Source organism: Leguminivora glycinivorella, chromosome 22 (assembly GCF_023078275.1).
Source record: "Leguminivora glycinivorella isolate SPB_JAAS2020 chromosome 22, LegGlyc_1.1, whole genome shotgun sequence".
NCBI classification, from domain to species: domain Eukaryota; kingdom Metazoa; phylum Arthropoda; class Insecta; order Lepidoptera; family Tortricidae; genus Leguminivora; species Leguminivora glycinivorella.
In genome coordinates, this window is record NC_062992.1 from 3,076,035 (window position 1) to 3,103,302 (window position 27,268).

Here is a 27,268-nt window from a genome sequence, read left to right on the forward strand (position 1 = left end):
GCATTTCTACGACGCGAAACGAAAACGAAACGCCGCGAAAGGTAGTCTGGCTCTGTCACGCCAATACGCACGAGCGATAGAGATAGATATCTACGAGCGTTTCGTTTCGTGAGCGTTTGTGCCATTCGGCTACTCACCCTGGTGTTCTTATTCTTTTTCGTCGAAACCTTATGACTGAGGGTCGTGACCACCATAACTCGCTACTCGGCAGTGTCCTCTAACTCAGGCCGATCAGGCCTTTTTGTTGGAGTGGGTTGACTGATAATCGAAATACTAAATCTACTTTCCAGCCGGACGCCCGCAACGACTCATCAATGCCGCAAGAGTACGATTTCTCCCACCACCTGTCTCCGTCCGTGGCTGCTGGTGCCCTGAGTCTGGACATACCCTCACCAGTACCACCCATCGATGAACCCGACTGTCAGGAACAGCAGGACGATGAAGATGATGTGCCTCAGGTAAGGACTCTTATTTTTCCAGATATATCAAAATATCTGTTCTATCAATAACTGTATCAGCTCATTAAAAAAAATCAGGAAGAAGCACTAGAATTTCAGTTCATCGCGACCTCTAGTGTCAAGTAGCAGTACTGATAATACCGCCACCGGCCTCTGATGCGGCGACTAACCCCCTTATTAAAGGTATCAAGCCGATAAAGTTATTTGTCCCTTTCTATCACACCAATACGTCGGAAAAGGACAAACGAACTTTATCGGCCTGATAACTTTAGTGAACGTTTATGAATAAGGGGGTAAGAAAATGGGCCGAGATCGGGTTACGCCCTCGTCAGAACGATTGGTGGTCTAGTATTATTAGCATGTCCTCTGACCTAATAGAAACTCCTGTCCTTATGTAACCTGATCAACAGTATTCACAAATATTGCTATATTTTTTCAGTCCCCAACCAAAGACCTGCAAGAAGAACCCCACATAGAACAGCAACTTTTCCAGAACGAACAACCAGCACAGCAATATCAGCAACCACTACTCCAAACTACCCAAGATGAGAAAATGAAAGAAGATGCACAAATTAAAAAAATAAGGGAAGAAATGGAACAGAAGGAAGAAATGATAAGAAGGAAGAGCTTGAGAGACGAGAAGAGGCTCAGAGGAAGGAAGAAATCCAAAGAAGAGAGGAAGCACTGAGGAGAGATGAACTCCAAAGGAGAGACGAAATGCAGAGGAGAGAAGAGACCCAGAGAAGGGATGAGGTCCTAAGAAGAGAAGAGATCCAGAGGAGAGAAGAAGAAGAGCTGAGGAAAGAGACTGATAGTCCTAGGAGAAGTATTACGCCTAACGCAGCCAACGGCACTTTGGTGCGGCGGAGGAACAAAAGTGCGGGGCCGAGATCTACCTTTGAAGCGTATGAAGAAAGATTGCTTCCAGCGTTGAGACAGTGAGTAAAGTCTTACTTAGATCTAAAGATAAATAAGAAATAAATACGAGTACGACATAAAATACCTTTATTCATAAACGTACTCTAAAGTTATCAGGCCGATAAATTTCGTTTGTCCTTTTCTATCACACCAATACGTCGGAAAGGGACAAACGAACTTTATCGGCTCGATAACTTTAGGACCACTTGCACCAATCACTTAAAACTTAGGGTTAGTGGGTTGTCATCTGTCAAATTCCATATAAAACGACGGGTTAACCCTCCATTTTCTTTGGTGCAAGTTGCCCTAAGGGGGTTAGATTTTAGTTGCATGTTTAAGCGTTTGAGATTTGAGATACCCTCGGGTTTTGGGGTCTCGGAGAACAGTCAAGTTTCAGGGATTTATTCCGCGGGTGACCAGGACTTTTCCATACCCAGCGCATTAGCATCCCTGTTCAGCACGGCATTGCCACCAGCCTACTGAGCACCCTAATATACCAATGTGAGATTCACAAAACGTCGTTAGTATTAGGCTAGTTTACTACTAGTCAAACCAGCTTCTTTTCTGAACTGTCAAAATGATTTGCCATTTTTGCTAATATGGAATTACTATGAAATACTGAGGATTGACGTCACGGTCAATTAATTTACTTTATATCTTTCTCTTTGACTTATTAAATATAAATTATGTTTAAACATAAACTAAAGTCACACACAGGTCGAACGCTATTAATTAACATTATTTTTACCGACCTGTGTGAGACTTTAAATATGTGTACAAAGCGCGAGAACTTAAAGTGTTATAAACATAAACTGTTCTTATTTTTCTTCTAATAATGTGGTGCTGTATGGACAATAGGTATATGGTGTTGTATGGACATATTTCAGTTCTCACACGAACGAGTACCTTCGCGAGGCGCGAGAAGAGGAGTGCAGCGGCGGTGGAAGCGCCTCCTCACACCCCAGACCACCGCACAAACTTAACGAGCGGGAGCGCAAGCAGGCTGCGCTGCCTATTCTCATCTTTGGATATCCAATCGTAAGTGCAACCAGGCCTGCTAGCCAGACGCCGACAGAAGTGCAGTCAAGCTCTGTCGCGCCAATATGCAAGAGCGATAGAGATAGATAGCTACGATAGAGATATTGTCGTGAGCGTTTGTGCAGTCGGCTACGCACACTGTTCTTCTTACTCCAGGCAGATTATTTGAGAATACAAGGGATACTTATGTAATTACAGCTTATTTGAGGACACAAATTCTTAAATCATGCAACAGCAACATCAATTAAAGTGTAACGCTTAATGTGGTGATGACGACGTCTATAGATGTTGCTACTTGCTCTCTTGAAAGAGCTAACCAATACCAATACACCTACAGGAGATAGCTTTTTTATTCTAGTCACGTTGATCATACTCATAGATCGTTAAATTTTTCACTGGCCTTGGCAAATTTGCCTTAGCAGTAGTAATAATAAACATAGAAAGCTATAAATGATCAGGAAATGTGTTTAACGAGCTATAACCTAAATTATTTCATGCTAATAACATTAAATTATCATCAATCGATGATAATTTAGCCAACTTGCCAATAAAATAACCAAACTAACTCTGTAGGTGGAGAAATTCTACTCCAAAAACTACCTGGACAAAGAAGAAGGGTTGGCCCGATTGCGCGCCGAGCTGACATCTCCATCCAACGGCAGCACGAAGACGTCTCCCAACAAGACTGCGCGAGCGGCGGCCTTGCTGCTGCAGCGGGCCTTGAGGGACAAGGTCTTCTCGGTCTACAGCCAGGCCAATGAGGTGCTGAAGACGCTGTTCCAAGAGTTCGTGCCCGGCAGGTGAGGGGACGTATGAGAGTTCATATTAGAGACATAGCTACTGGATAGATTATTTCTACTGGTTCTCCATTGGATAAAGAAGGGTTGGTCCACAGCTGACAACAAAAACACTGACACAAAGACAGACAGCTGCTACAAAGACACTGTTCCAGAAGTCCGTGCTGGCAGGTGAGAGGACATTTAGGAGAGTTCTTATTAGAGCTGATTATAGCTTTGGATAGATTCTTTCTACTGGTTCTCCATCGGATAAAGAAGAAGAAGAGACGTCTCCCAACAAGATGGCGCAAGCGGCGGCCTTGCTGCTGCAGCGGGCCTTGAGGGACAAGGTGTTCTCGGTCTACAGCCAGGCCAATGAGGTGCTGAAGACGCTATTCCAGAAGTTCGTGCCCGGCAGGTGAGGTGAGAGGACATTTATTTTATGAGAGTTCATATTAGAGACACAGCTACTAGATAGATTATATTTACTGGTTCCCCATTGGATTACCTCCTGCTTTCCAGTGATACGATGTTGGTTCAGCAAAGAGATCCAGGGTCACCTAGCATGGAAATTAAAGTTTAACCCACAACAACGTACGACACTTACGTCGTACGCAGGACAAGGACATGGGCTGTAATATTTAATAATTCAACGATAGAAATTAGAAAGTTCGTCTTCCTTGAATTTTTCCGGTTACCGATGTATTTTTAGATTTTTCCGGTATCCACGCTGTTTTGTAACTAAAAAAAAATTACGACTTCCTGATTAGTTTCTGGTTATAAATATTTCAGGGTATGCGCCGCCGAAGTAGGCCGATGTTTGGAAAAGCTGCTGCCGGAACTACTCCGCGCTTGCGGAGACCCGGCGCCCAGGGTCCACTCCACAGCCCAGCACACCGTGCTCACAGTTGCCGACTGCCCACAAGTCAGGTGAGCTTATATATTATAGGGAACGGATCACTTTGTATTTTATTTTAGAATAGAATATTCTTTATTTAACATCAGTTTGGACCCTGGGTTGGTCCCTGATTTAATAAACTAAGCTGAAGAACTAAACTAAAATGCGTTACAGCACAAACATTAAATAGTTGCGGAATACCTTCACTATACAAGTAAAAGCAGACATAAGACGTAATTTTAACTTTTCTTGTGTCTGTTGCCTTCCGTGAATTTTTCTCACTAGATGGTCTCATCAGAAGTCACCGGCAACACGCTGAGATGAGGCCATTTCGTGGTACTTCATTTCTTTCTGTTTGGGTTGTAATGTGCAATTCAGCAATTCCCGTTTAGTTTTTACATTTGGATCACGTCTCCGATTTGGATAAAAATTGGTAGGCGGATAGAGTCCATGATGCTGAGCAAGATCCACTAGGTTTCCCAAAATATCCTAGGTTGATTGTATGAAACTTTCCTTTTTTGTTACCGAAAATGTATAGAAAACGGGAATTGCACAATTAGTCTTGTCTGTGTTCACGAATAAATTATATTCTGTCAATTATGTTTCTCATGCTACACTCTCTTGAGTCCCAGCCCCGTAGCCGAATGGCATTTCTGCGACTCGAAACGAATACGAAACGCCGCGAAAGGTAGTCTAACTCTGTCGCGCCAATACGCAAGAGCGATAGAGATAGATATCTACGAGCGTTTCGTTTCGTGAGCGTTTGTGTCATTCGGAGCAATATGCGGCGCGCGGTGATAAGGATTACTTGTCATTTTATAACCCCGGTTGTTGCAGGGCGCTCCACATAATCCCCCAACAGCTGGTACGCGCGGTGCCTGCCTCGATGCATCCTCGGCTGGCGCTGTCTCGCCTGCAGATGCTGGAGCAGCTCATACTCAGCCACGGTATCTCCACCGACAAGAACAGGTCAGTGGCTACCATGATGGTAAGCCTGGTGGTTCCGGCTGCTGCTCGTAATCCTCTTAACAGGTGGCTGTCTCCATGCACCATCGGCTGGCGCTGTCTCGCCTGCAGATGCTGGAGCAGCTCATACTCAGCCACGGTATCTCCACCGACAAGAACAGGTAAGTCCTAGGCCTAGCAATGTACAAGTTGCATACATTTTCAAAATGTCCGTAAATTACTGGGAAGTTTTAGCGGAAATTCTCACGAAAACTGCTATTTAGTATTTAGAACATTTTCCTTAAGATTAAGTCCGTTTTCACATTATCCGATCCGATATCGGAAGGAAGGATTTCAATGGAAAAATTCAAGATGGCGCCTGTAATGTATGGGATATTTTTCGACATCCGATATCGGATCGGATAATGTGAGGAGCTTTGAGGAGCTTTGAGGGGCATTGTGAGATACGAGATTTTTTCAAAGTAGTGACGATATTATTATTTGGTAAGTAAAATAGATACTAGAGAACCATAATGATGAAATAAAACTTAGGTACTAAAATCTCAATTCATCAAAAAAATCTTGGTAACAGAATAGGAATAATAAAAACTAATTTAACTTTTTCCTTATTTTTAGTACAAACTTTTCGAGAACTGCTGAAAAAATAAAACGAGCAAAATTGCTATTAAATTTAATCGCAATAAAAAAAATACATATTAGGGGACACCCGGATTTGAACCGGGGACCTATCGATCTGCAGTCGATTGCTCTACCACTGAGCTATATCCCCGTCTGTTGCAGCGTCGAAAATGTCGAGTACATTCTTATCAAGCACTTTTATTAAGAAATAAGTGGTAATTAAAACAGTGACTAATCAAACGCTGCTGGGAAGGAAAATACCTATATACGTCAGCTGTTATCAATGAATACGTGTTTTATGCTTTTAATAATTATCTTTTCCCATCACTAGCTCAGAAACACGTGTTTTGTCCTTTTATACCAGCGGGTAAAAACGCATTTTATCCACCAGTATAAAGTATAAGTAATTTGACCTTGAATAAAGTCAAATTAACTGCTTTAAAATTGATAAAAGTAGGTGAATCTAGTAATAAAGATGATTTACTACCTGTGGGACCTGGAAGCAGTGATAAACGCATTTGCGTTGTAGTTTCCTCGCTATAGTGAGGGGAAAAGTTTTGTGTTACACTCGGGTGCAAATGTATCTTACTTCTCGTGTGTTAAAAAACTCGCAAGTTCAGGATTCTATTCTCGAACCACTCGCATAGAATCCTTTCACTTGCTCGTTTTTTAATTCCACACTCGGCGTTAAAATACAACTTTGCCCCCGTGTATAACAAATAACTATTTCAAGCATTTCGTCATCATACATGTTCGCTCTTTAATTATCTTGGCTCGATCCTCTCTCCCTTTTTCTGTAAAGTAATAAGGAATACCACTTATTGACTAGGCCGACTGTGATGTGTTTTTATCATGCAGAAAATATTTTTAAATTTAACAGGAAAAATTCACACCTCCGACAGGACTCGAACCTGCGACCGACGGCTTTGCTGGAGCCGTCGTTCCTACTAACTGAGCCACGGAGGAGGAGGTCGAAGGTTTGAGTCTCGAGTCCTGCCGGATGTATGATTTTTTTCCATTTTTCCTTCAATTTAAAAATATATTGTGATTTGTTTGCGTCGCAGCGGGCTGACGGTCCGTCGGCTGGCGGAGTGCGGCGCGGCGGGCGCGCAGCATGCGGCCGGATCCGTCCGCGCCGCGGCGGAGCGCATCCTACTCGCCGCCTACGCGCGATCACCCAGGGTCGTGCGCGCTCAGTTACCGCCTGACGACGCCGTCACGCGCAGAAATCTCATCTACAGGCATCTGTTCCAGCAGTTTGACAGGATTGACATGCAGGTTAGTTGACTGTTGTGTATCGTCTCCTGCTGGCTACCTACGCCTAGGATCGTCCGCGCTCAGTTACCGCCTGACGACGCTGTCACGCGCAGAAATCTCATCTACAGGCATCTATTCCAGCAGTTTGACAGGATTGACATGCAGGTTAGTTGATTGTGTCGTATCCTGCTCGCTTCCTAGGCGCTCTCACCTAGGGTGGTCCGCGCTCAGTTACCGCCTGACGACGCTGTCACGCGCAGAAATCTCATCTACAGGCATCTGTTCCAACAGTTTGACAGGATTGACATGCAGGTTAGTTGATTGTCATGTGTGTCGCATCCTGCTCGCTCCCTAGGCGCTCTCACCTAGGGTGGTGCGCGCTCAGTTGCCGCCTGACGACGCTGTGACCCGCCGAAATCTTATCTACAGACATCTGTTCCAACAGTTCGACAGGATTGACATGCAGGTTAGTTGACTGTTGTGTGTCGTATCCCGCTATTCCAGAGACAACTCACCCTTGCTAATCTACACCACATTTAATTTGGAATCTATTCAACTATTTAACATTGAGTAAGTAGCTGGCCTAGCAGCAGTGGCTGGTCCATACAAGCCGATTCCTACCGGTTTGCCTAAAATTTATTACTAGTAAAGTACCTAATGTTAAGGTAGGTTTCTTTTTGCTCAGTGTTGCCTAGCAGAAATTTTCACCAGCCGCCACTGTGGCCACTAGGCCACTAGGCCACAGTGGCGGCTGGTACTAACTGGCATTAGGTACTAACCTAATGTCCCCAAAGGTGCTCAGTACGTACGCAAGTCTGTTGCGCGATTTAAGTAACCCGTCACGCAAGTTGCGCAATCTAGACGCAAATAATACGTGATCCCATGAAAACATTGTTGTTGCAGAAAATTTTAAACCAAGCACCATCAGAAGAACAGCTACTAAATGGCGACCAATCAGCATCTCACTCCGCAGCAGAAACCGCGAGCGTCGCCCAATCAACGCGCAGTGGCACCACCAGCGGCATGACGTCATCCTTCGGGATGACGTCATCCATCGGAGCCACCTCCTCCTACAGCCTAAAATCCATGACTTCTAGCGTCAGTGGAGCTACACTAGCGCCATCCAGCTTAAGCGGAAGCTACACGACCTCCAAGTCGAAGAGTAGCCTTAAAAAATCTCCAACCAAGAAATATACTCCGAGCAGGGTTGTAAAGGATTTCGCAAACTATCCGTGTTACAATAAGCTGAGGTTAGATAGTGCTGTCAGTCCGAAACATTCTCCAAGATCCAGTGCTGCGGAGAAGGTAAGTTAACAGTACCTTTCTCTATCTACTCTTTAAATGCCTCTCCAACTAGTGAAGGTTGGCTGTCAGCTCCGCATATTTGTCCCTATCTTTGGCGAGGTTAACAAGCTCATCGGCATCTTCAGATTCCAGTCCATTCACAGATATTACGTAGCCACAATTTCTTCCTACGACCACGAACCTAAAAAACATTTAGCGCTTCTTAAAATGTCTTGTCAATAAAAAACCGGCCAAGTGCGAGTCGGACTCGCCCACCGAGGGTTCCGTACCTACAAAACTATTAGGTACTTTTACGTTACTCACATAAGTCTAAAGACTGGGCTAGGCTAGAAGTATAGGTTCTCTAATGAGCATAATTGTGTTTAGCGCCACCTCTCGACGAATTCGCGAACTAATTAGCACAGCTTGCGTGAGGTCTTTTATAATGTTAACCAAATTCAACATTTTTTATTTTATTTTAAAGTAGGTGTTTTATGTAAAATTTCGTAGCTATAAATTTTAACACCTTTATTCATAAACGTACACTAAAGTTATCCAGCCGATAAAGTTCTTGTCCCTTTCTATCACACCAATACGTCGGAAAGGGACAACCGAACTTTATCGGCTTGATAACTTAGTGTACGTTTATGAATAACGGGGTGAGTATTACCGTACTGTAAAAATGTAATGTATACGGATTAATGAATTTAATATAGATAGGTAATTATTCATATGTGGCAAAACGAAGGAAATTGTTTACACCTTCGCAATAAGTATCTAATGATATTTTTTTAATTTACCATGTTACTTCACGTACCTACTTAGGTACTTATTTTAAAAACTCTAAAAATGTCTATTGAGTTTCTGTCGCAGACCACCATGTGGCTTCTGCATATTCTGCGCTGTGATAGAGTTGCCATAGTAGGTATGTATATATTGTATAATAGGCAATAAGAGGCAAAAAACATATTGTGCTAAAATATTTAAAATACCTACAGTCATTTCCGAAACGTGTGAATTCACGTCAATACTTTCTTTTATCAGTATTACACGGAGTAGGTAAACGTTTCGTGGCAGCGGCAACGCACACTGCAGAGAGCGCACGTGGACACCGGCGCGGCGCCACAGAATATATAATAGCACAAGTAAAGAAGGCCCACTGCTTTGATGTTTCCGAAATGCCGCCTTTTTAAATACCTACAACATTCTTACAAAGAAACGAGCCGCACGTGCGCGGCGTCCGGTGATAGGGTTACCAATGGATCCAAACGAATTAATACTCACATTAAATGTTATATTATTATAATCAAGTCTTGAGTACTTTCTAGGTATATACGCTGTATTTATATATTTTTGTTCAAGGTTCCAACATCACAAGCCTTATTGAACTTTTCCGTGGGACTTAATCAGTAGTAGATCTGTATAAGAATATCTTTTGGTATTTATTTTATTCAATATGTCTATTTAATTAAGTATTATTAGGCATTCCACCCGCGGACATCGCTTAAAAAACCTCGCGACGTAAAGTAACAATAGAAAATGCGAACGTGCATTCCGTGAGAATGTGCGCCACCCCTGAGTAGGCCGCGAACTCGCGGCCGCCAGGATATTATACTTGTAGCGCGGCGATAATCACCTAGCCCTAAGGCCCTGGTTTCTCTGGCCCGTCACATGCGCCCGGCGGCGTTTGGATGTGAGCCGTATGTGCCGCTGTGCCACACGCGTGGTCACCCTTGGTCACCCGTCGTCGGCGACGGAACTCAGAAGCTCCGGTAGACTGATTTTTGAACTGTTGTGTTGTGCTCTGATCAAAATGAATGCAAAAATACTTACATTGTAATTCTTAGAGAAAGAAGATTATACGCGATTTAATCCGTCCATATAAATATTGATATTACCCAAAAAAAGAGACAGTCAAACGATATTTTTGTATGAAACCGGCAAAAAGAAAGTGAAATTTTTAACTTGGTACTCAAACACTTGCATTGTAGTAAAGAAAAAATTACATCATATATTCGATTAAGTATATCGAAAACAGTTCACAGAAGTACAATTCATCCATCGAATTACTATGTGCTAACATACTAGAAATTACACCCCAAACAAAGTCTGTGCTCCGGCCGGCAGCGCGCGGCGCATGCGTGGGGAGGTACCGTGTCATAGAGTAAGACTTGACCAATGACCACCTAGACGCGACACTCTTAGTGTAGACCTTTTTTTATACTTTTTGTAAAATACTAACCCCCTTATTCATAAACGCACACTAAAGTTATCAAGCCGATAAAGTTCGTTTGTCCCTTTTCGGCGTATTGGTGTGATAGAAAGGGACAAACGAACTTTATCGGCTTGATAACTTTAGTGAACGTTTATGAATAAGGGGGTAAGTATTATTAAATTAAAATGGGACTTAATCGCGTAAAACTTACGTTTTATATTTAACCCGACGTTTCGGACATGACATTACGTCCGTGGTCACGGGTAGACTGGCTGGGAGGTGTATCAACATCTTCTAGCTGTACGAGTTTTTCGAACTACCCGCACTTGATTGTCATCAGTCACTTTTACGCTAGGGTTGCCACTCTGCCTACATACAACACTCACGACATCCGATGGTATGAGACGGGAAGTTTTCTCACGTTTACACTTGCTAATCACTGGATTCCACGAAGATGAAATCCCTTGCCCTTCATTTTGATTGAAATTACGATGTTTCCTGATTTCAATCGCTTCACGTACTTTCCTGCTATAGTAAAGACGTTCAGTTGAAAGGACTTTGGGATTATTTAATAATATGAGTGAAGATCGTGTTAGTTTAAATCAATATAAGGGGGTAAGTAGTTTAATTTTAGCACTATCATACATTGTGCTATGTTTAAGTTCTACTAAGTGAAACAAAAATACATTATTGATTTTTTTCATATACCTACTTTAATTGCCCTTGAAGAAAATCATAGGTTATGTTTGTATGAAAATATCGATTACAACTCGTGTTAGAACTGTGTAGTATTCATAAGTATAACGTGAAATAAATTTAACATTTCTCTTTTATGTATGTATGTATAAGCTTTATTGTACATAAAGGAAACAAAAGAGACACAGTTACAGAGTCAGTAATATACAATGTAGGCGGACTTATCCCTTAATGGGATCTCTTCCAGTCAACCTTTGAGGAAATGAGTAGAAGCGAATTAACGATGAGTGACGAATTCAAAAATGTACAACCACTAAAAGAATTAAATGCAAATTTTGTATACACATGGTAACAAATATATACATATACAATTACATTAATACACCAATATATACATATATAATAATATAATAATAAATAAACAAATACTCATAAAATATATATTTATATAGGTACTTAGACCAAAAAGTATATGGATATTAATTCGAACCACAAAGCAAGACGACAATAAAAAAAAATAGATAAAAATTAAAGAAAAAGAAAAAGAGAGAAAAGAAAAAAAAAAAAAAAAACAATCCGATAAAAAAAAATTAAGTGTCGGAAAGCCATAGTTTTTTAAGGTTATTCTTGAGTGCTGCTACAGATTGGGATTGCCTCACGGACACCGGTATCTCATTCCACAATTTAGCGGCATAGACAGAAAAGGATTTTCTGTATGTCCGCGTCTTATTGGGTGGAATTGCAAGAGCAAGATTGGCGCTAGATCGCAAACGGTGATTACTGCCAGCAGCCAAGTAACTAAATCTTTCGGAAAGGTAGCGTGGCGAAGACGGATTAAATAAGACATTAAAAAGCAGTGACAGGACATGCACGTCTCGACGACGGCGAATCGGCAGCCAGCCAAGCTGAGATCGGAACTGGGATACGCGATCAAACTTACGCAAACCATAGATGTAACGGATACACAAGTTTTGCAACCGCTCGAGTTTGTCAAGCAACTCCTCACTAAGGTCCAGAAAAGCGATATCACCGTAATCTAACAAAGGAAGCAACAATGACGAAGAAAGTGTTATTTTTGTTTGAAGTGGAAGAAAATTTTGTAAACGCCTCAGCGAGTGGAGAGACGCAAACACTTTATTGCTAACATCAGCGACGTGGGCTGACCAGGACAAAGTTTGATCTATGGTGATACCCAAGTTTTTCACTGTAGCGGAAAATGGGATAATTGTTCCATCAAAAATTACGTTGGGTACCACCATTTCCGACAGTTTGGACACAAAGTGAGGGCCACCGATGACAATCGCCTGCGACTTCAACGCATTCACTTTCAACCCAAACTTGTGAGCCCAGAGACGTATTGACTCAAGGTCGCTGTTGATTTTATTGACAAGATGAGGAAACTCGTCCATGCTAGCCGACGCGTAAATTTGCAAATCATCCGCGTAGAGATGAAAACAACACTTTAAGGATTCAGTAATGCCATTAATAAAAATTGAGAATAGGAGAGGAGAGAGTATCCCTCCCTGGGGAACACCAGCAGACAGATCACACCAATCCGAAATCTTGTCGTCGACCCTGACACGCTGGCGTCTCCCAAAGAGGTAGTTACGGAACCAAGATAAAGCCGTCTGTGACACATTAAAAGTACGAAGAATATGAAGAAGGATATCAAAATCTACTGTATTAAAAGCACTACTGAAGTCCAAAAGCACGAGAAGCGTAAGCTTTTTATTTTCAATATTAAGACGAATGTCATCGGTAACCTTCACCAGAGCCGTGACAGTACTATGCCCGGGACGGAAACCCGACTGAAAGCGATTCAACAACTCATGCCTGTGGAAATATGAGAGAAGGTGGTTATTAACAAAATGTTCGACAATTTTCGATAACACTGGGAGGATGGATATGGGACGGTATTGGGAAGGTGACGTGGGATTAGAAATTTTAGGAAGGGGTATGACGTGAGCTAATTTCCACATAACAGGGAATGTACCGGAAGTAAAGGAAAAGTTAATGATTTCTGATAGAATTGGAGCGATTGAATCCGCCACGAGCATAAGCATATCCAGGCTAAGATGGTCCTCACCGACAGCCCTCGTCTTAACATTTTTTAACAATGAAATAACCTCATGTGGAGAGATACTGTCAAGAGTAAAAGAAGAAGAGTCAGGGACAGGTCTAGGAGCATTATCAAGAGAGGATAGAGTTGCTTGTTTGACGAGAGGATCTAAAGTCACCGGAGATGTGCTAAAGTGCTGATTCATGAGATCTAGATCTAGAAAGCCCGTGGAACGATGAGGAACTTTGCCCAGCCCAAGTGACTTCAGAAACTTCCATAACTTGAACGGGGGGCAGTTATCAATAGACTTATGAATGTAACGGCGCCTAGCGTCTCTACAAGATTTGTTGCAGCGGTTCCGCAAATTAATATAGCTATGATGGTTCTGCACTGTAGGATCCGCTCTAAATCTGACTCGCGCTTTGTCCCTCCTGGCCATAAGTGACTTGATATCAGATGTAAGCCACGGTGCTGGAAAATGCCTCACCCGCATCGGCTTCAGTGGAGCATGTTTATCGAAAATCGCAAGCAATGTGTCATTAAAAGTCCTTAACTTCAGATCAACGTCAGCCAGACCACGGATCTTATGCCAATCAGCCTTGTCCATGTCATCGTATAGCGCTTGCAAATTGATGCTACGTAGGTCCCGACGCAATACAATCTTATGCCTTTGTTTGGGAGGCCGAATTTTAAAGGACGCATAAATTAGATCGTGACGCGAGAAGCCAGCAGCATTAAACTGTCCATGAGAATCTACTAAATCGGCAGAGGAAGTTAAAATTAGATCTAAGAGTGATGGAGGGCCGTTATGAGGGAAGTGAGTAGGGGCGAGAGGCAAGATGTCAAGGTCTAGCGAAGTAGCTACCGACTGCAGTTTAAGGGCACGGGAATCATTTTTGATGAGACAGGTATTAAAATCCCCCATTATTATACGATGGTCGAACTGCAGACTTAGATCCTCCAAGGTTCTCTCTAGGGTGTCAAAATAATTAATGTGACACGAGGGACTGTAGAAGACACCTAGGAGAACCCTGGAACGATGCAAGGAGACCTCCAGAAAGAGATACTCGGCCGAGTTCGTGTAGACCGTAGGTGACTGCGCAACCACTTGGCAACTCAAGTCACTTTTCAGGTACACGGCCACACCACCGCCCCGTACCGCACCCGACTCACCGTCCCCAGGACCGGTCCTGTCATTGCGTATCAATCGATATCCGGGCAAAGGGTATAGGACAGAAGGAAGCGACGGCTTCAGCCAGCTTTCGGAGATAAGTATAGCATCAACATTGCAGGAGGAAAAAGAGGCAAGAAGGTCCGGGTAATGAGCAGGTATGCTTTGCGCATTTATATGTACCACATTAAAACATTTTTTTGAATTAGCAAAGGTGCACTGCAATCGGTCGCCCAAATTAGGCAAGTCTGAGGCATCACTCAAGGAGTCATAATGACTAGAAGATGACAGGGAGAAGAATTCACTCTCAAGGCTTACGTTAAACAAGTCTGACATAAATGGTTCGAATATAATATGATACTACAGTATATAAACAAACACAAAATATATATAAACACAAAATATATATAGGTATATACTATAATAAATAATAAAATATGCTCTTAATGTGTATGCAAAACCTAAAACTAGCTAACTAAAATCTTGAGATCAAAATACAACCTCATTTGCTCGCCAGTAGTTACATAAGACACTTAAAATTATTACTAATAATACAAAACACCGGGAGATAAGAATTTAAAACAAAAGTAATTTACACAAAAATGGACCTCCATAGAAAAATACACCTCCGTCAAGCAGAAACGAAACGCAATGTCAATTTTGTCAATTTTGATATTACAAACAGAATATAATCACAATTACTATACTTCATTACCTACATGTCAAGTCTGTGCGATTATGATGCGATTAATCTATGATTTCGTTCAACAAAATGGCAGCGATAGCTTCGCGTTTGAGGAGCGCGTCCCTTCATTGAAATAATTACTTAAATAAAGATCGATTAACATAGCGTGTATACTAACCGATGAAATGTGACACGTCAGTTTTATTCGATTTTCTCGTATGGCTTAAACAGCATCTTGTTGCGCAGGAAGGCATTTTTACATTTTATTTGTGTGCAGGCAGAAACATAAGTCCAATGGACTTATGTTTGTAGCGCAAACGTTTTGCTCGCAGTGTTCTCTCTAGTATTACCTCAATGAGTTCATCATTATCTTTAGTGAAGTCAGTCATTTTCCATATCAAGACGCCACCCGCCGTCCGTTGCTATTGTACAAAACGAATACAGACACCGTCGCGTGCGGCGTGTGACCTTCGCCCGTCGAACCACCCGCCGCCGGCGACGTTTCAAAGAAACCACCCTCAAACATTTCCGAACAAAACATTCGAACGTCGTCAGTCGCGGACCCGCGTAAAAAACCACAACACATTCTATGAACATTGGTCAAGTGCGAGTCGGTTTTCGACTTTTCCATACAAAGAACTCATGAGCGCCTGAACGACTGTGATGGCAAAGTTAACTTTTCGCACTTTCAAGACTTTACGTATATATCTCGGAAACGATAAGAGATAGAGCAAAATGGACTTCAGATTTGGGCTGTCGTTGGCACAAATTCTATGTTTTCGTCAACAGAGACCTTTTTTGGACCGATTTGAACAAAATTTTGCTCAGTCCACTTACAAACGGTCTTAAGCGCCTCCTTTTTAGTAGAAACTTAAGTCGTTTTGGTAAATGAAAAAAAAATTGAACAATTTCTAAAAAGAAAAAGACAGAAATGAATTTCTTTCTACCTGTCCATCACGCTTACAAAATTTTAAGACGTTTAGTACTGCTTGCAGCGTCAGTGAGTGAAAATCTTAATTTGAGTTTTTTTCTCGTAAGTCCGACTTACGCTTGACTGTAGATTTCTAATAGGTTTTCCTGTAATCTACATCTACAGGGCTATCTCGTATATTTTTTTGAAAATTTTACGCTAAGTAGTTTCGGAGATAAGGGGGGGGAATGGTCATTTTTTGTCTATTTTCTTAAATTACTTCTAAAATACCAAAATTAAAAATTAAAAAAAAATATATTTCAAATGCTCATAAAATGCTCTTTCATTTGATATATAACACAATATAGTTTTAATAACTTTGATTTTTAATTTTCAAGTTTACCCCCCAAAAGTGACCCCTATGATTAAATTTCATTTAATTAAATTACATGTCCGTCTTTGGGCCACAGGTTTACATATGTGTACCAAATTTCAAGTAAATCGGTCCAGTAGTTTCGGAGAAATCGGCTGTAACAGAGGGACAGACAGACACACGAGTGATCCTATAAGGGTTCCGTTTTTCCTCTTTGAGGTACGGAACCCTAAAAAGTAGCTGGCTGAGTAGTTCTTAATCCACAATGGTATATTTTCTCCCAGGTTCATTTCCAGGACAAGGACGAGGAACCGCCAGTGGTGTACCGACGCACGAACCGCAACTCAGAAAACCGCCACTCCATGATCCATTACGACCACGACAACTCGAAGCCGCAACTCAAAGAGCGGCCCATCACCGTTTACGAACCACTACATATAGACTACAGAGATTCACCGTCTTTAGGATCACCTAAAAACTCCAGAATGGACGTTCGAAGCATGGACTCTTTGCCTATGGACTCGCCGCAAATGTCGAGAATAGATTTGAGATGTGATTCTGATAGCAGGAGTTTGGATTCACCCAAAGTGAAGGCCGAGTATTATAGGGAGGCGGTGTTGGAATCCCCTAAACTGGTGGCTGGGTTGAGGAATTTGCAACTGGATGACAGTCAGATGGATGAGAGCGGTTACTATAGCCCTGGTAAGTCTTAGAACTTACCTATTCTTCTTCTTTGTCGTATCCTCATGGGTGAGGAACGTGACGAATGTGGACACTCTTCACCAGTTGTCTCCACGCCACTCGATCCTGGGCCCGGTGCATGCTAGCCAGCAAAGTGGTATTTGTCACAGATGTTGTTGTTACCTATTAGCTTTTAAAAACTGTAAGACATTTTTACCATTTCGGCCCTTTGTAAATAATCAGTTTTTGCTTTAAATTACCCCAAAAATCATTCAAATATACATACTACTATTGCCATTAAAATTCACTCCCCCATTTGTTGCTCACGATTTGTGCTCATCGAAAATATGATGCATGTCCCATTCGCATAAAGTGGATGGGCCATTATGGGCTATCAATTCAGTAGCTTCTGTGAATAAGGGCATAACTCAAAATGACTCGATGAAAAAGAAATCCCATGATGAAAGTCCCATGGGACTTGTGTCCTTTTTAATGAGTCATTTTGAGTTATGCCCTTATTCACAGGACCCACTGAATTTTCCTCTGGCTCCTCTCCTGGCTGTGGTTCCTCTTTTCTTTTGGAGTCATCCTAAATAAGGGTTTAGCGGAGTACCAATTATTTTTGTTGGCAATGATGTGGCAGGGCGGCGGCAGCAGGCCGGGAGCGAACATTTCGAGTCGTACGAACGGGGAGCGGGAGATGTGAGCAGCGATACCACGCCAGAGCCGGTTTGCAAGTAAGTTACACTTACAAGTGGCGGCACGTAAGTTTAGCGCCGAGTGAAATGTGGAGGGAATAGCTGCGCATGGGGACGCAACACATACCCTTCGTCCCCTGTAATCCCCTGAAATACCTGTTTTTGACTTCTGCGCAATAACGGTTAGCGCTAAAGTTACGTGCCGCGACTTGTACGATTTTTAAAGGTTTAGAACACAAACAATCATAAATATGCGTATACTTGTGCTGTTGGTACATACACAACGTACAGTGACGAATGACGATGCATGTAAAATGGCAGTGACATGACGTAGGTATAGGTACAAAGCTAAACTAAGTATATAGTTTCCGTTTTTGTCGTTTTGCTTATGGATCCAGAAAATTGTGAGACTAGATAAGATAAGATAAGATAAGATACATTTATTGATAAAAATTTACATTTTTTACACGTCAAAATATTTCAATTATTAAATTATAGTTACAGAGCTACTTATCATCTTAATTAACAATTTTATTATAACATTTTAATATTCAAAAATCTTATACATTTAGGTATACAATTTAATTTGTTACATAGGTAAGTCTTATTAAAATAAAGAAATTACTTTTTAATTAATTACACATATTAACGATCCCTGAATAGAAATTCATTTACAGTGTAGCAACTTAAGTCAATTAACATTGCTTTCAATTTACGAGCAAATATGCTATCAGTCGCGGAGGCGATTATATGATTCGGTAGCGTATTGTAGATCTTAACACCGATGACAGCGAGTGATTTTCGAGCCTTAGCGAGTCTACGGCGCGGGACGAGTAGCAGGTGTGCTCCCCGAGTATTCCTACCATGAGACTGACCGCGCGTCATGTATTTATCCAGGTTCGACCTGATATATTTACAGGCCATCCATATGAAAATACCAGACAGGGTGAGAATTTTATGCTCCTTAAATAATGTTTGTGCTGGATGATCGTGTGGCTTACCCGATATTATTCTCATGGCCCGTTTCTGAAGTTTAAATGGTCTGTCACAGTCCGCTGATGTACCCCATAGGTCAACACCTTGGATGAGGATTGAGTGAAAATACCCAAAATAGGCAGTCCTGAGATTGTTAGGTGTCAGCGTGGGGGCAAGTCTGGACAAGGCAAAACAGGCAGATGCTAGCTTGTCGCAAAGTGCGTCCACATGAGGGGACCATGTCAAACCTGAATCCATCGTGAAGCCTAGATATTTCACCTGATCAACTTGAGGGAGGTTAATGTCATTTACGTCAATATTAAATGAATGTTCATCACTTTTACGCAGTTGGAAGTGCATAATGTTAGTTTTGTCAATGTTCAATTTCATGCCGTTAGATAAGAACCATTGTGCAATATTATGCATAACAATGTTGGCTTTGATTTTTAAGTTATTAAAATTGTCTGCGTTAACTATTATGCATGTATCGTCAGCAAACATGATGTATTCAGGTTCGGAACAAGCAGTTGTTATGTCGTTGACTAACGATAGAAAAAGGCAAATTCCCCATTACCGACCCTTGGGGGACTGAGCAGTCTCCAATGGGCTCAAGATTTAAAAAAGAAGCTAGTGCCTTCCTCATAAAACGTCAAATACGATATAGGTTTCGGTTTTTATTGAATGCTAAGCGATTATTAAGTTAAGCGTCATTATTGAGAAATAGGCCTTGTGTAAGGCCTAGGTAGACGCTCGGAGCGGAACGTGCAAGGGAGCGGGTTCGCCCGCGTGCACGCTATGCAACGCGTCGATTCAGGCCGCTTGCACTTCACAAGCTTCAGGGTGCGTAGCCGAATGGCATTTCTCCGACGCCAAACGAAAACGAAACGCCGCGTTTGTCTGGCGCGCGCCAATACGGGCTGGAGGAGATATCACTAGCGTTTCGGCGGCGCTGCGTGCTTTGCATGCCCGCACGGCACTGAGGATTTACCGCGTTTTATCTTTATCATTTCAGTACAACGTGCTCTTGGTGCGGACGGCGCGCGCGGATGGGCTGGAGGCGCACTACGGCGCTGCACCTGCCCCGGCTGCCGGTGAGTGGAGGCGTAGTGCACCTGCTAGTCAGCACGCCGTGCACGTGGCGCGTGCGCGCAAACGTCATCATCAACTTCATATAAATTAGTCATACGAATTGCTCTGCGCTGTCGATTCGTGTGACACTAAAGCCCGCTTTATTAAGAGCCTGTCGTGGCCCACTGCTGCTGGCCAAATTCTCCAATTTCTCCACTGATCTCTATCCAGTGCTCCTCCACGAAGGAGTCCAGTTCATCCCGCCAAGCGACGATCGTAAGCGATTGTGTTGTCTAGGGACCCTGATTTTTTTATAGAATTTCCCTCAATTTATTTGTTATTTACAGAAGAATGCTCAATGGGCGAGGGTTCGTGGAAGGCGTGTGGCAAATGCGGCGCTGCGCTGGCAGTCGGCGACTCAGACTACCACAACTGCATTCGTAAGTATACAAATACACAAAAACAAAAGATACTTATCGGGGGGCGGCTGTGGGCCAAGAAGAGCCAAGCAAAGCGAAAAGGCAATTTTCATTTTCAACCGGTCTTTCTCTACTACAAGACAGTTTTTTTTTTATGGGATAGGAGGCCAACGAGCAAACAGGTCGCCTGATAGTAAGCGATCACTGCCACCCATGGACATCCGAAACACCAGAAGTGTTGGAGGTGCGTTGCCGGCATTTAAGATGGGTGTACGCTCTATTAAAAAAACCGGCCAAGTGCGAGTCGGACTCGCCCACCGAGGGTTCCGTACAAACTTTTAATGGTCAAAATAATCTAATACTACTCATACTCATTTATTTGTAACGCCATTTTACACGTCAAGATTTGATTTAAAAAAATAATATTCATACAACAATAATACTTAGAAAATAAATAGACAGAAGATTGAAATTACAAAAAGTTAGGCAATATTCACATAAAAAATTAACAAAAATATTTTTCTAATTAGGTAATAAAAAAATTGTCATAAGTGTAGAACGGGTGCTCGACCAGCCAATTTTTTAAGCAATACTTAAGTTCGACACTCTAGGTACTTCAACCACATATTGCGGCAATTTATTATAGACGGCAGGGTCCATCACATGTGTTAACTTGTTGGATTTCGCCAATATACGGTCGATACCTACTAACTTTCCGGCATTTAGAGTGTTGTACTTGGAACACATGTTGTTAGTGTTGTCACAGAATATATACAAGTACAGAAGGCTCACTCCTTTGATGTTCACAAAATACCGCCATTCTAAATTATTACCTTCATTAACAAACGGACCGTACGCGAGCAGCCAACATTGCATTTTATTTCGCCGTGCGAAGGTCGTCGCCAATGAATGGGCCGCGAACTCGCGGCCGCTGACATGTACTTGTAGCGCGGCGATAGAATCGCGGAGTCAGCCACCCCTGGTTTTGTATGCTTCCAAGTTCTCTTTTACATAAATGGCTACCCGCATGATAACTATTGCAGGCAGTCTCAGGATTCTTATTTTTTAAAGAGTTCTTTGGCCGGGGTGTCTACAGGTACCTGAGTAACGATCCTGATAGCTCGTTTCTTAAAGCGAAAGACCCTCTTCCATTCAGCACAACGCGCAACGTCCCCAGAGCTCCACACCGTACTGTATTAATGAATGGACAGTGGCGAAATAGGATGTCCAGGCTACTTCTGGAGCCACAGACTTTGCAACTCGACCTAAGGCAAAGCACGCACTGCCCAGACTATCACACAGTTTATCTACTTGCTGGTCCCATTTTAAGCCGTGATCTGTAGTCGTGGATGCCATCTATAGTCCCGTCTGGCAGAAAACATGAAACTTGGCATGTATATAGCTTATAGGATTATAAGAAAAAAATGAAGTAGAAACACGCCGAGGTGTCAATGTTTCCCCTCCTCCCCACTTTTGTATCCCTGTTTTCAGTTTTTTTATATTTCCATGAAAACCGTAAAAGCTACAACAATAACGTCTAAGAGAAGTATATTCTCTATAAAATTCTCTACAATACTGTCTTTGGAAGTATATAGCTAGAACTTATAATTTTCAAACTATGCTCATTTTACCTTTGCCATATTTGTGTTTGGTGACCAGTAGGATAAGTAAGGCCCAGCGACTTAGCACTTTTGCCTGTGGCGATGCTGCTTGGCAAAATTGTTCCTTGGGTCAAACTGATCCGATTTATTCCAATAGTCATGAAATCGCACGTGACTACTCCCCACAAAGAGAAGGGGAAGGGGCCGGTTCCCTCGATGAAATCTATGCAACCGACGCCAACGACGAGCGCCAACGCCATCTATCAATGGCTATTTCACGAAATTGATGAACGCTCTAAGGAATAAGGGCTCTTAGTGTAGTGGTTATGCCAGTCGACACTAGATGGCAGCATTAAAAAACACTGGGTTACACTGTATGACATTTTTTCATTTCAACATTAAGTAAATAGCATTCGTTATAAGTAAATAGTATACGTTAATTCGTCGCTCAGTTTTGCCGTGAAGGACGGACAAATAAATAGACACACACACACTTTCCCGTTTATAATATTAGTATGGATTAAAATAAACATTAAGTTAATAAAAACAAAATGCAGTATTATTGTGTGCTACTTAAAACTTTCCTTGTTAGTATAAAACCCGGAGTTCTTAAAAAAAAATAAGAAAGTAGAATCTTATAGAAAGAAATAAGCAGGTAAATAAAATCAAATAATCCATACTGATTAAACTGGAAAGTGTGTGTGTGTCTGTTTGTTTGTCCGTCTTTCAAGAGAAGCCGCGGGCAAAAGCTAGTAGAACATAAAAGAAAAAAAGTAAATAAAAATGCAAAAAGATTGCGTGAGCCGAGATTCGAACTCACGACACTCATGGCGCAAACGATTCCACCTAGAAGTCAAACCCGCTAGACCATTTGCACATTGTGAAAAACGGCGAATCTTCTGATTCTAATCACCAAATGCTAGTGCCGAAGTTTCGCGCGATGGATACGCGATGACCTTGAGCCATCGCCGTCGCATCGCGTCGCATCGCGTCGCGTCGCGTCGCGTCGCCCGTCGCTCACGCAAGACAGAGCGTTACTCATTGTTCCTGCCGGTGAGTGAGGCAGCCAGAGCTCAACGAGGAAGGACCTACGGAACTAATTAGGACAATAGATTGTCCTTTGAGTCGTCGGCACCCAGGCCCCTTCTAAGTACCTACAGGTTTGTACAAGTTTCTAATGAGTCGGCAACGCACATGTGCCACTCCTTGAGTGGCAGGCGTCCATAGGTTACAGTGACCGCTTTCCATCAGGCAGACCGTATGCCTGTTTCCCACCTACGTGGTACAAAAAAAACTGTCGTCGAATTCACCTTAAACATTAAAAACTAAGTCAAAATCGATTGATTCGTTCGGGAGCTATGATGCCACAGACAGACATGTCAAGCGTCAAACCTTAAATTATTATAAAACACTCCGTCGTTTTTGCGTTGGTGGTTAAAAACAAGAAACTTCCTTCAAAACTATAATAAAACACAACTTTCTATGAAAATTGGTCAAGTGCGAGTCGGATTTCGACATTTCCATACAAACAGGTCATGAGCGCCTGACGAAATGTAATGGCAACGTACATTAAATTTCGTACTTAGATTTCGCGTATATTTCGGAAACGATAAGAGATAGAGCAAAATGGACTTCTGATTTTGGTTGTCGATGGCACAATTTTTTTGTTTTCGTATATATACACCTTTTTTTGGACCTATGTGGGCAATATTATGGTCAGTGAAGTTCTAAACGGTCTTAAGCGCCTCTTTTTTAGTAGGAACTTAAGTCATTTTGGGAAATGTTTTTTTTTTTAACAATTTCTATAACAAACGAAACCGAAATTAATTTCTTTATACCTGTCCAACGCGATTACAACATTTTAAGACGTTTAGTAACTACTTGCAGCGGCAGTGAGTGAAATTCGTAATCTGAGTTTTTTTCTCTTAAGTCCGACTTACGCTTGACTGTAGATTTCTAATAGGTTTTCCTGTAATCTACAGGTAGAGGGCTATCTTGTGTATTTTTTTGAAAATTTTACGCTAAGTAATTTCGGAGATAAGGGGGGGAATGGTCATTTTTTGCGTATTTTCTTAAATTACTTCTAAATTACCAAAATAAAAAAAATAAAAAAAAATATACTTCAAATGCTTATAAAATGCTCTTTCATTTGATATGTAACACAATATAGTTTTAATAACTTTGATTTTTAATTTTCAATGTTACCCCCCAAAAGTGGCCCCTGTGATTAAATTTCATTTAATTAAATTACATGTCCGTCTTTGGGCCACAGGTTTACAGATGTGTGCCAAATTTCAAGTAAATCGGTCCAGTACTTTCGGAGAAATCGGCTGTGACAGAGGGACAGACAGACACGCGAGTGATCCTATAAGGGTTCCGTTTTTCCTCTTTGAGGTACGGAACCCTAAAAAGAGACAGTCAAACGATATTTTTGTATGAAACCGGCAAAAAGAAAGTGAAATTTTTAACTTGGTACTCAAACACTTGCATTGTAGTAAAGAAAAATTTACATCATATATTCGATTATATCGAAAACAGTTCACAGAAGTACAATTCATCCATTGAATTACTATGTACTAACATACTAGAAATGACACCCCAAACAAAGTCTGTGCTCCGGCCGGCAGCGCGCGGCGCATGCGTGGGGAGGTACCGTGTCATAGAGTAAGACTTGACCAATGACCACCTAGATGCGACACTCTTAGTGTAGACCTTTTTTTATACTTTTTGTAAAATACTAAGTAGTTTAATTTTAGCACTATCATACATTGTTCTATGTTTTAGTTCTACTAAGTGAAACAAAAATACATTATTGATTTTTTTCATATACTTTAATTGCCCTTGAAGAAAATCATAGGTTATTATTGTATGAAAATATCGTGACTCGTGTTAGAACTATGTAGTATTCATAAGTATAACGTGAAATAAATTTAACATTTCTCTTTTATATATTACAAACAGAATATAATCACAATTACTATACTTCATTACCTACATGTCAAGTCTGTGCGATTATGATGCGATTAATTCTATGATTTCGTTCAACAAAATGGCAGCGATAGCTTCGCGTTTGAGGAGCTCGTCCCTTCATTGAAATAATTACTTAAATAAAGATCGATTAACATAGCGTGTATACTAACCGATGAAATGTGACACGTCAGTTTTATTCGATTTTCTCGTATGGCTTAAACAGCATCTTGTTGCGCAGGAAGGCATTTTTACATTTTTTTTGTACAGCAGGCAGAAACAACCTCCTCACGCTACGCGCAGAGACTGACTGAGGCTGTGGACTTATGTTTGTAGCGCAAACTTTTTGCTCGCAGTGTCCTCTCTAGTATTACCTCAATGAGTTCATCATTATCTTTAGTGAAGTCAGTCATTTTCCATATCAAGACGCCACCCGCCGTCCGTTGCTATTGTACAAAACGAATACAGACCGTCGCGTGCGGCGTGTGACCTTCGCCCGTCGAACCACCCGCCGCCGGCGACGTTTCAGAGAAACCACCCTCAAACATTTCCGAACAAAACATTTGAACGTCGTCAGTCGCGGACCCGCGTAAAAAACCACAACGTTCTATGAACATTGGTCAAGTGCGAGTCGGTTTTCGACTTTTCCATACTAAAGAACTCATGAGCGCCTGAACGACTGTGATGGCAAAGTTAACTTTTCGCACTTTCAAGACTTTACGTATATATCTCGGAAACTATAAGAGATAGAGCAAAATGGACTTCAGATTTGGGCTGTCGGTGGCACAAATTCTATGTTTTCGTCAACAGAGACCTTTTTTTGGACCGATTTGAACAAAATTTTGCTCAGTCCACTTACAAACGGTCTTAAGCGCCTCCTTTTTAGTACGAACTTAAGTCATTTTGGCAAATGAAAAAAAAAATTGAACAATTTCTAAAAAGAAAAAGACAGAAATGAATTTCTTTCTACCTGTCCATCACGCTTACAAAATTTTGAGACGTTTAGTAACTGCTTGCAGCGTCAGTGAGTGAAAATCTTAATTTGAGTTTTTTTCTCGTAAGTCCGACTTACGCTTGACTGTAGATTTCTAATAGGTTTTCCTGTAATCTAGAGGTAGAGGGCTATTTCGTGTATTTTTTTGAAAATTTTACGCTAAGTAGTTTCGGAGATAAGGGGGGGGGAATGGTCATTTTTTGTCTATTTTCTTAAATTACTTCTAAAGTACCAAAATTAAAAATTAAAAAAAATATATTTCAAATGCTCATAACATGCTCTTTCATTTGATATATAACACAATATAGTTTTAATAACTTTGATTTTTAATTTTCAAGTTTACCCCCCAAAAGTGACCCCTACAATTAAATTTCATTTAATTAAATTACATGTCCGTCTTTGGGCCACAGGTTTACATATGTGTACCAAATTTCAAGTAAATCGGTCCAGTAGTTTCGGAGAAATCGGCTGTAACAGAGGGACAGACAGACACACGAGTGATCCTATAAGGGTTCCGTTTTTCCTCTTTGAGGTACGGAACCCTAAAAAGTAAACAATATATCAATCAATCACAAACAATGAATACATTTTTCACGTCACGACCATGTGACAATAGCGAAACGACCAATCTACATAATTATTTATATTCTATAAGATTTGCGATGCTTGCAGTATCTTATAGTTGCGTGTTGGCAACATTTAATACTTCAATTAAAATTTGGTATTTAGGTAAAATTATATTTTACTAAGCGCTGGTAGCCTAGCAGTAAGAGCCCAGTGACTTTCAATCCGGAAGTCGCAGGTTCAATTCAAACCCCGGCTTGTAGGTAGGTACTCCAGCGGACCCTAGACTTCCATGGGCCGTAGCGAATGCCGGAATAACACAAGGGGCATCCCCCTGAGATTGTTATTTTACTAACATAAAATTTGTGTTGCAGCATTAGGCATGGACGAATGGAAGTGCCCATACTGCCTGACCAACGTGCTGGCGCGAGACCTGCCGTGGCAGCGCCATCTCATGCAGTGCCCGCGCAACCCGAGACTCAGCAAAACGTAACGTAAATAGGTCTAATGTGAGATTCTTTATTTTCAGAAATGTCAATTTTGTGGTACCTATCGTCTTCGATCGACACTTTCGTTTTTTACAAAATTAAATTCGAATAAGAGTCGGTTGTGCATTTCACCAAACCGTCGGTTACCGAATTTAGCTTACGCAATTTTTTTTGGATGGGATGTTCCATAGACTTTATTAAAGACACACACGCGTCGAACGCGATAAAATAACATTATTACCTTTTACCCACGTTTCGACCAGGTGGCACGAAGTATTGACGATATTTCTATAAAAAGGCACTAACAAAAGTGGCGACTGAAAAATTGGTGACAAAAGCAAAATGCAACGAATTAAAAGACAAAAAGACGAATAGGACGATCCAAGACGTTACCATTTTTCATAATGATAATGCATAGAGGGCCTTATTGAGAGTAACGCACACATACAAAGCGTGTAAGATAGACGCTATGATTGGGTAATACATCTTTG

The 27,268-nt window shown here is 41.5% G+C and overlaps 1 protein-coding gene and 1 non-coding gene across 2 annotated transcripts in view; one reads left to right on the forward strand and one right to left on the reverse strand.

Annotated features, from left to right (window-relative positions):
* LOC125237932 (centrosomal protein of 104 kDa) overlaps window positions 1-26,823 on the forward strand; it is a 38,883-nt gene extending 12,060 nt beyond the window's left edge. Inside the window, 14 exon segments of the mRNA XM_048145173.1 lie at window positions 291-458; window positions 1,104-1,396; window positions 2,264-2,414; window positions 2,988-3,214; window positions 3,983-4,120; window positions 4,926-5,057; window positions 6,737-6,950; window positions 7,833-8,234; window positions 16,607-17,024; window positions 17,647-17,740; window positions 19,689-19,711; window positions 19,714-19,782; window positions 20,026-20,184; window positions 26,664-26,823. Coding sequence (XP_048001130.1) covers window positions 291-458; window positions 1,104-1,396; window positions 2,264-2,414; window positions 2,988-3,214; window positions 3,983-4,120; window positions 4,926-5,057; window positions 6,737-6,950; window positions 7,833-8,234; window positions 16,607-17,024; window positions 17,647-17,740; window positions 19,689-19,711; window positions 19,714-19,782; window positions 20,026-20,184; window positions 26,664-26,782 — 2,607 coding nt within the window. The 3' untranslated portion in view covers window positions 26,783-26,823.
* Trnac-gca lies at window positions 5,752-5,823 on the reverse strand. Its single transcript has one exon. It is a non-coding gene; the product is annotated as a tRNA-Cys (tRNA).
* Window positions 26,824-27,268: the final 445 nt, after the last annotated feature.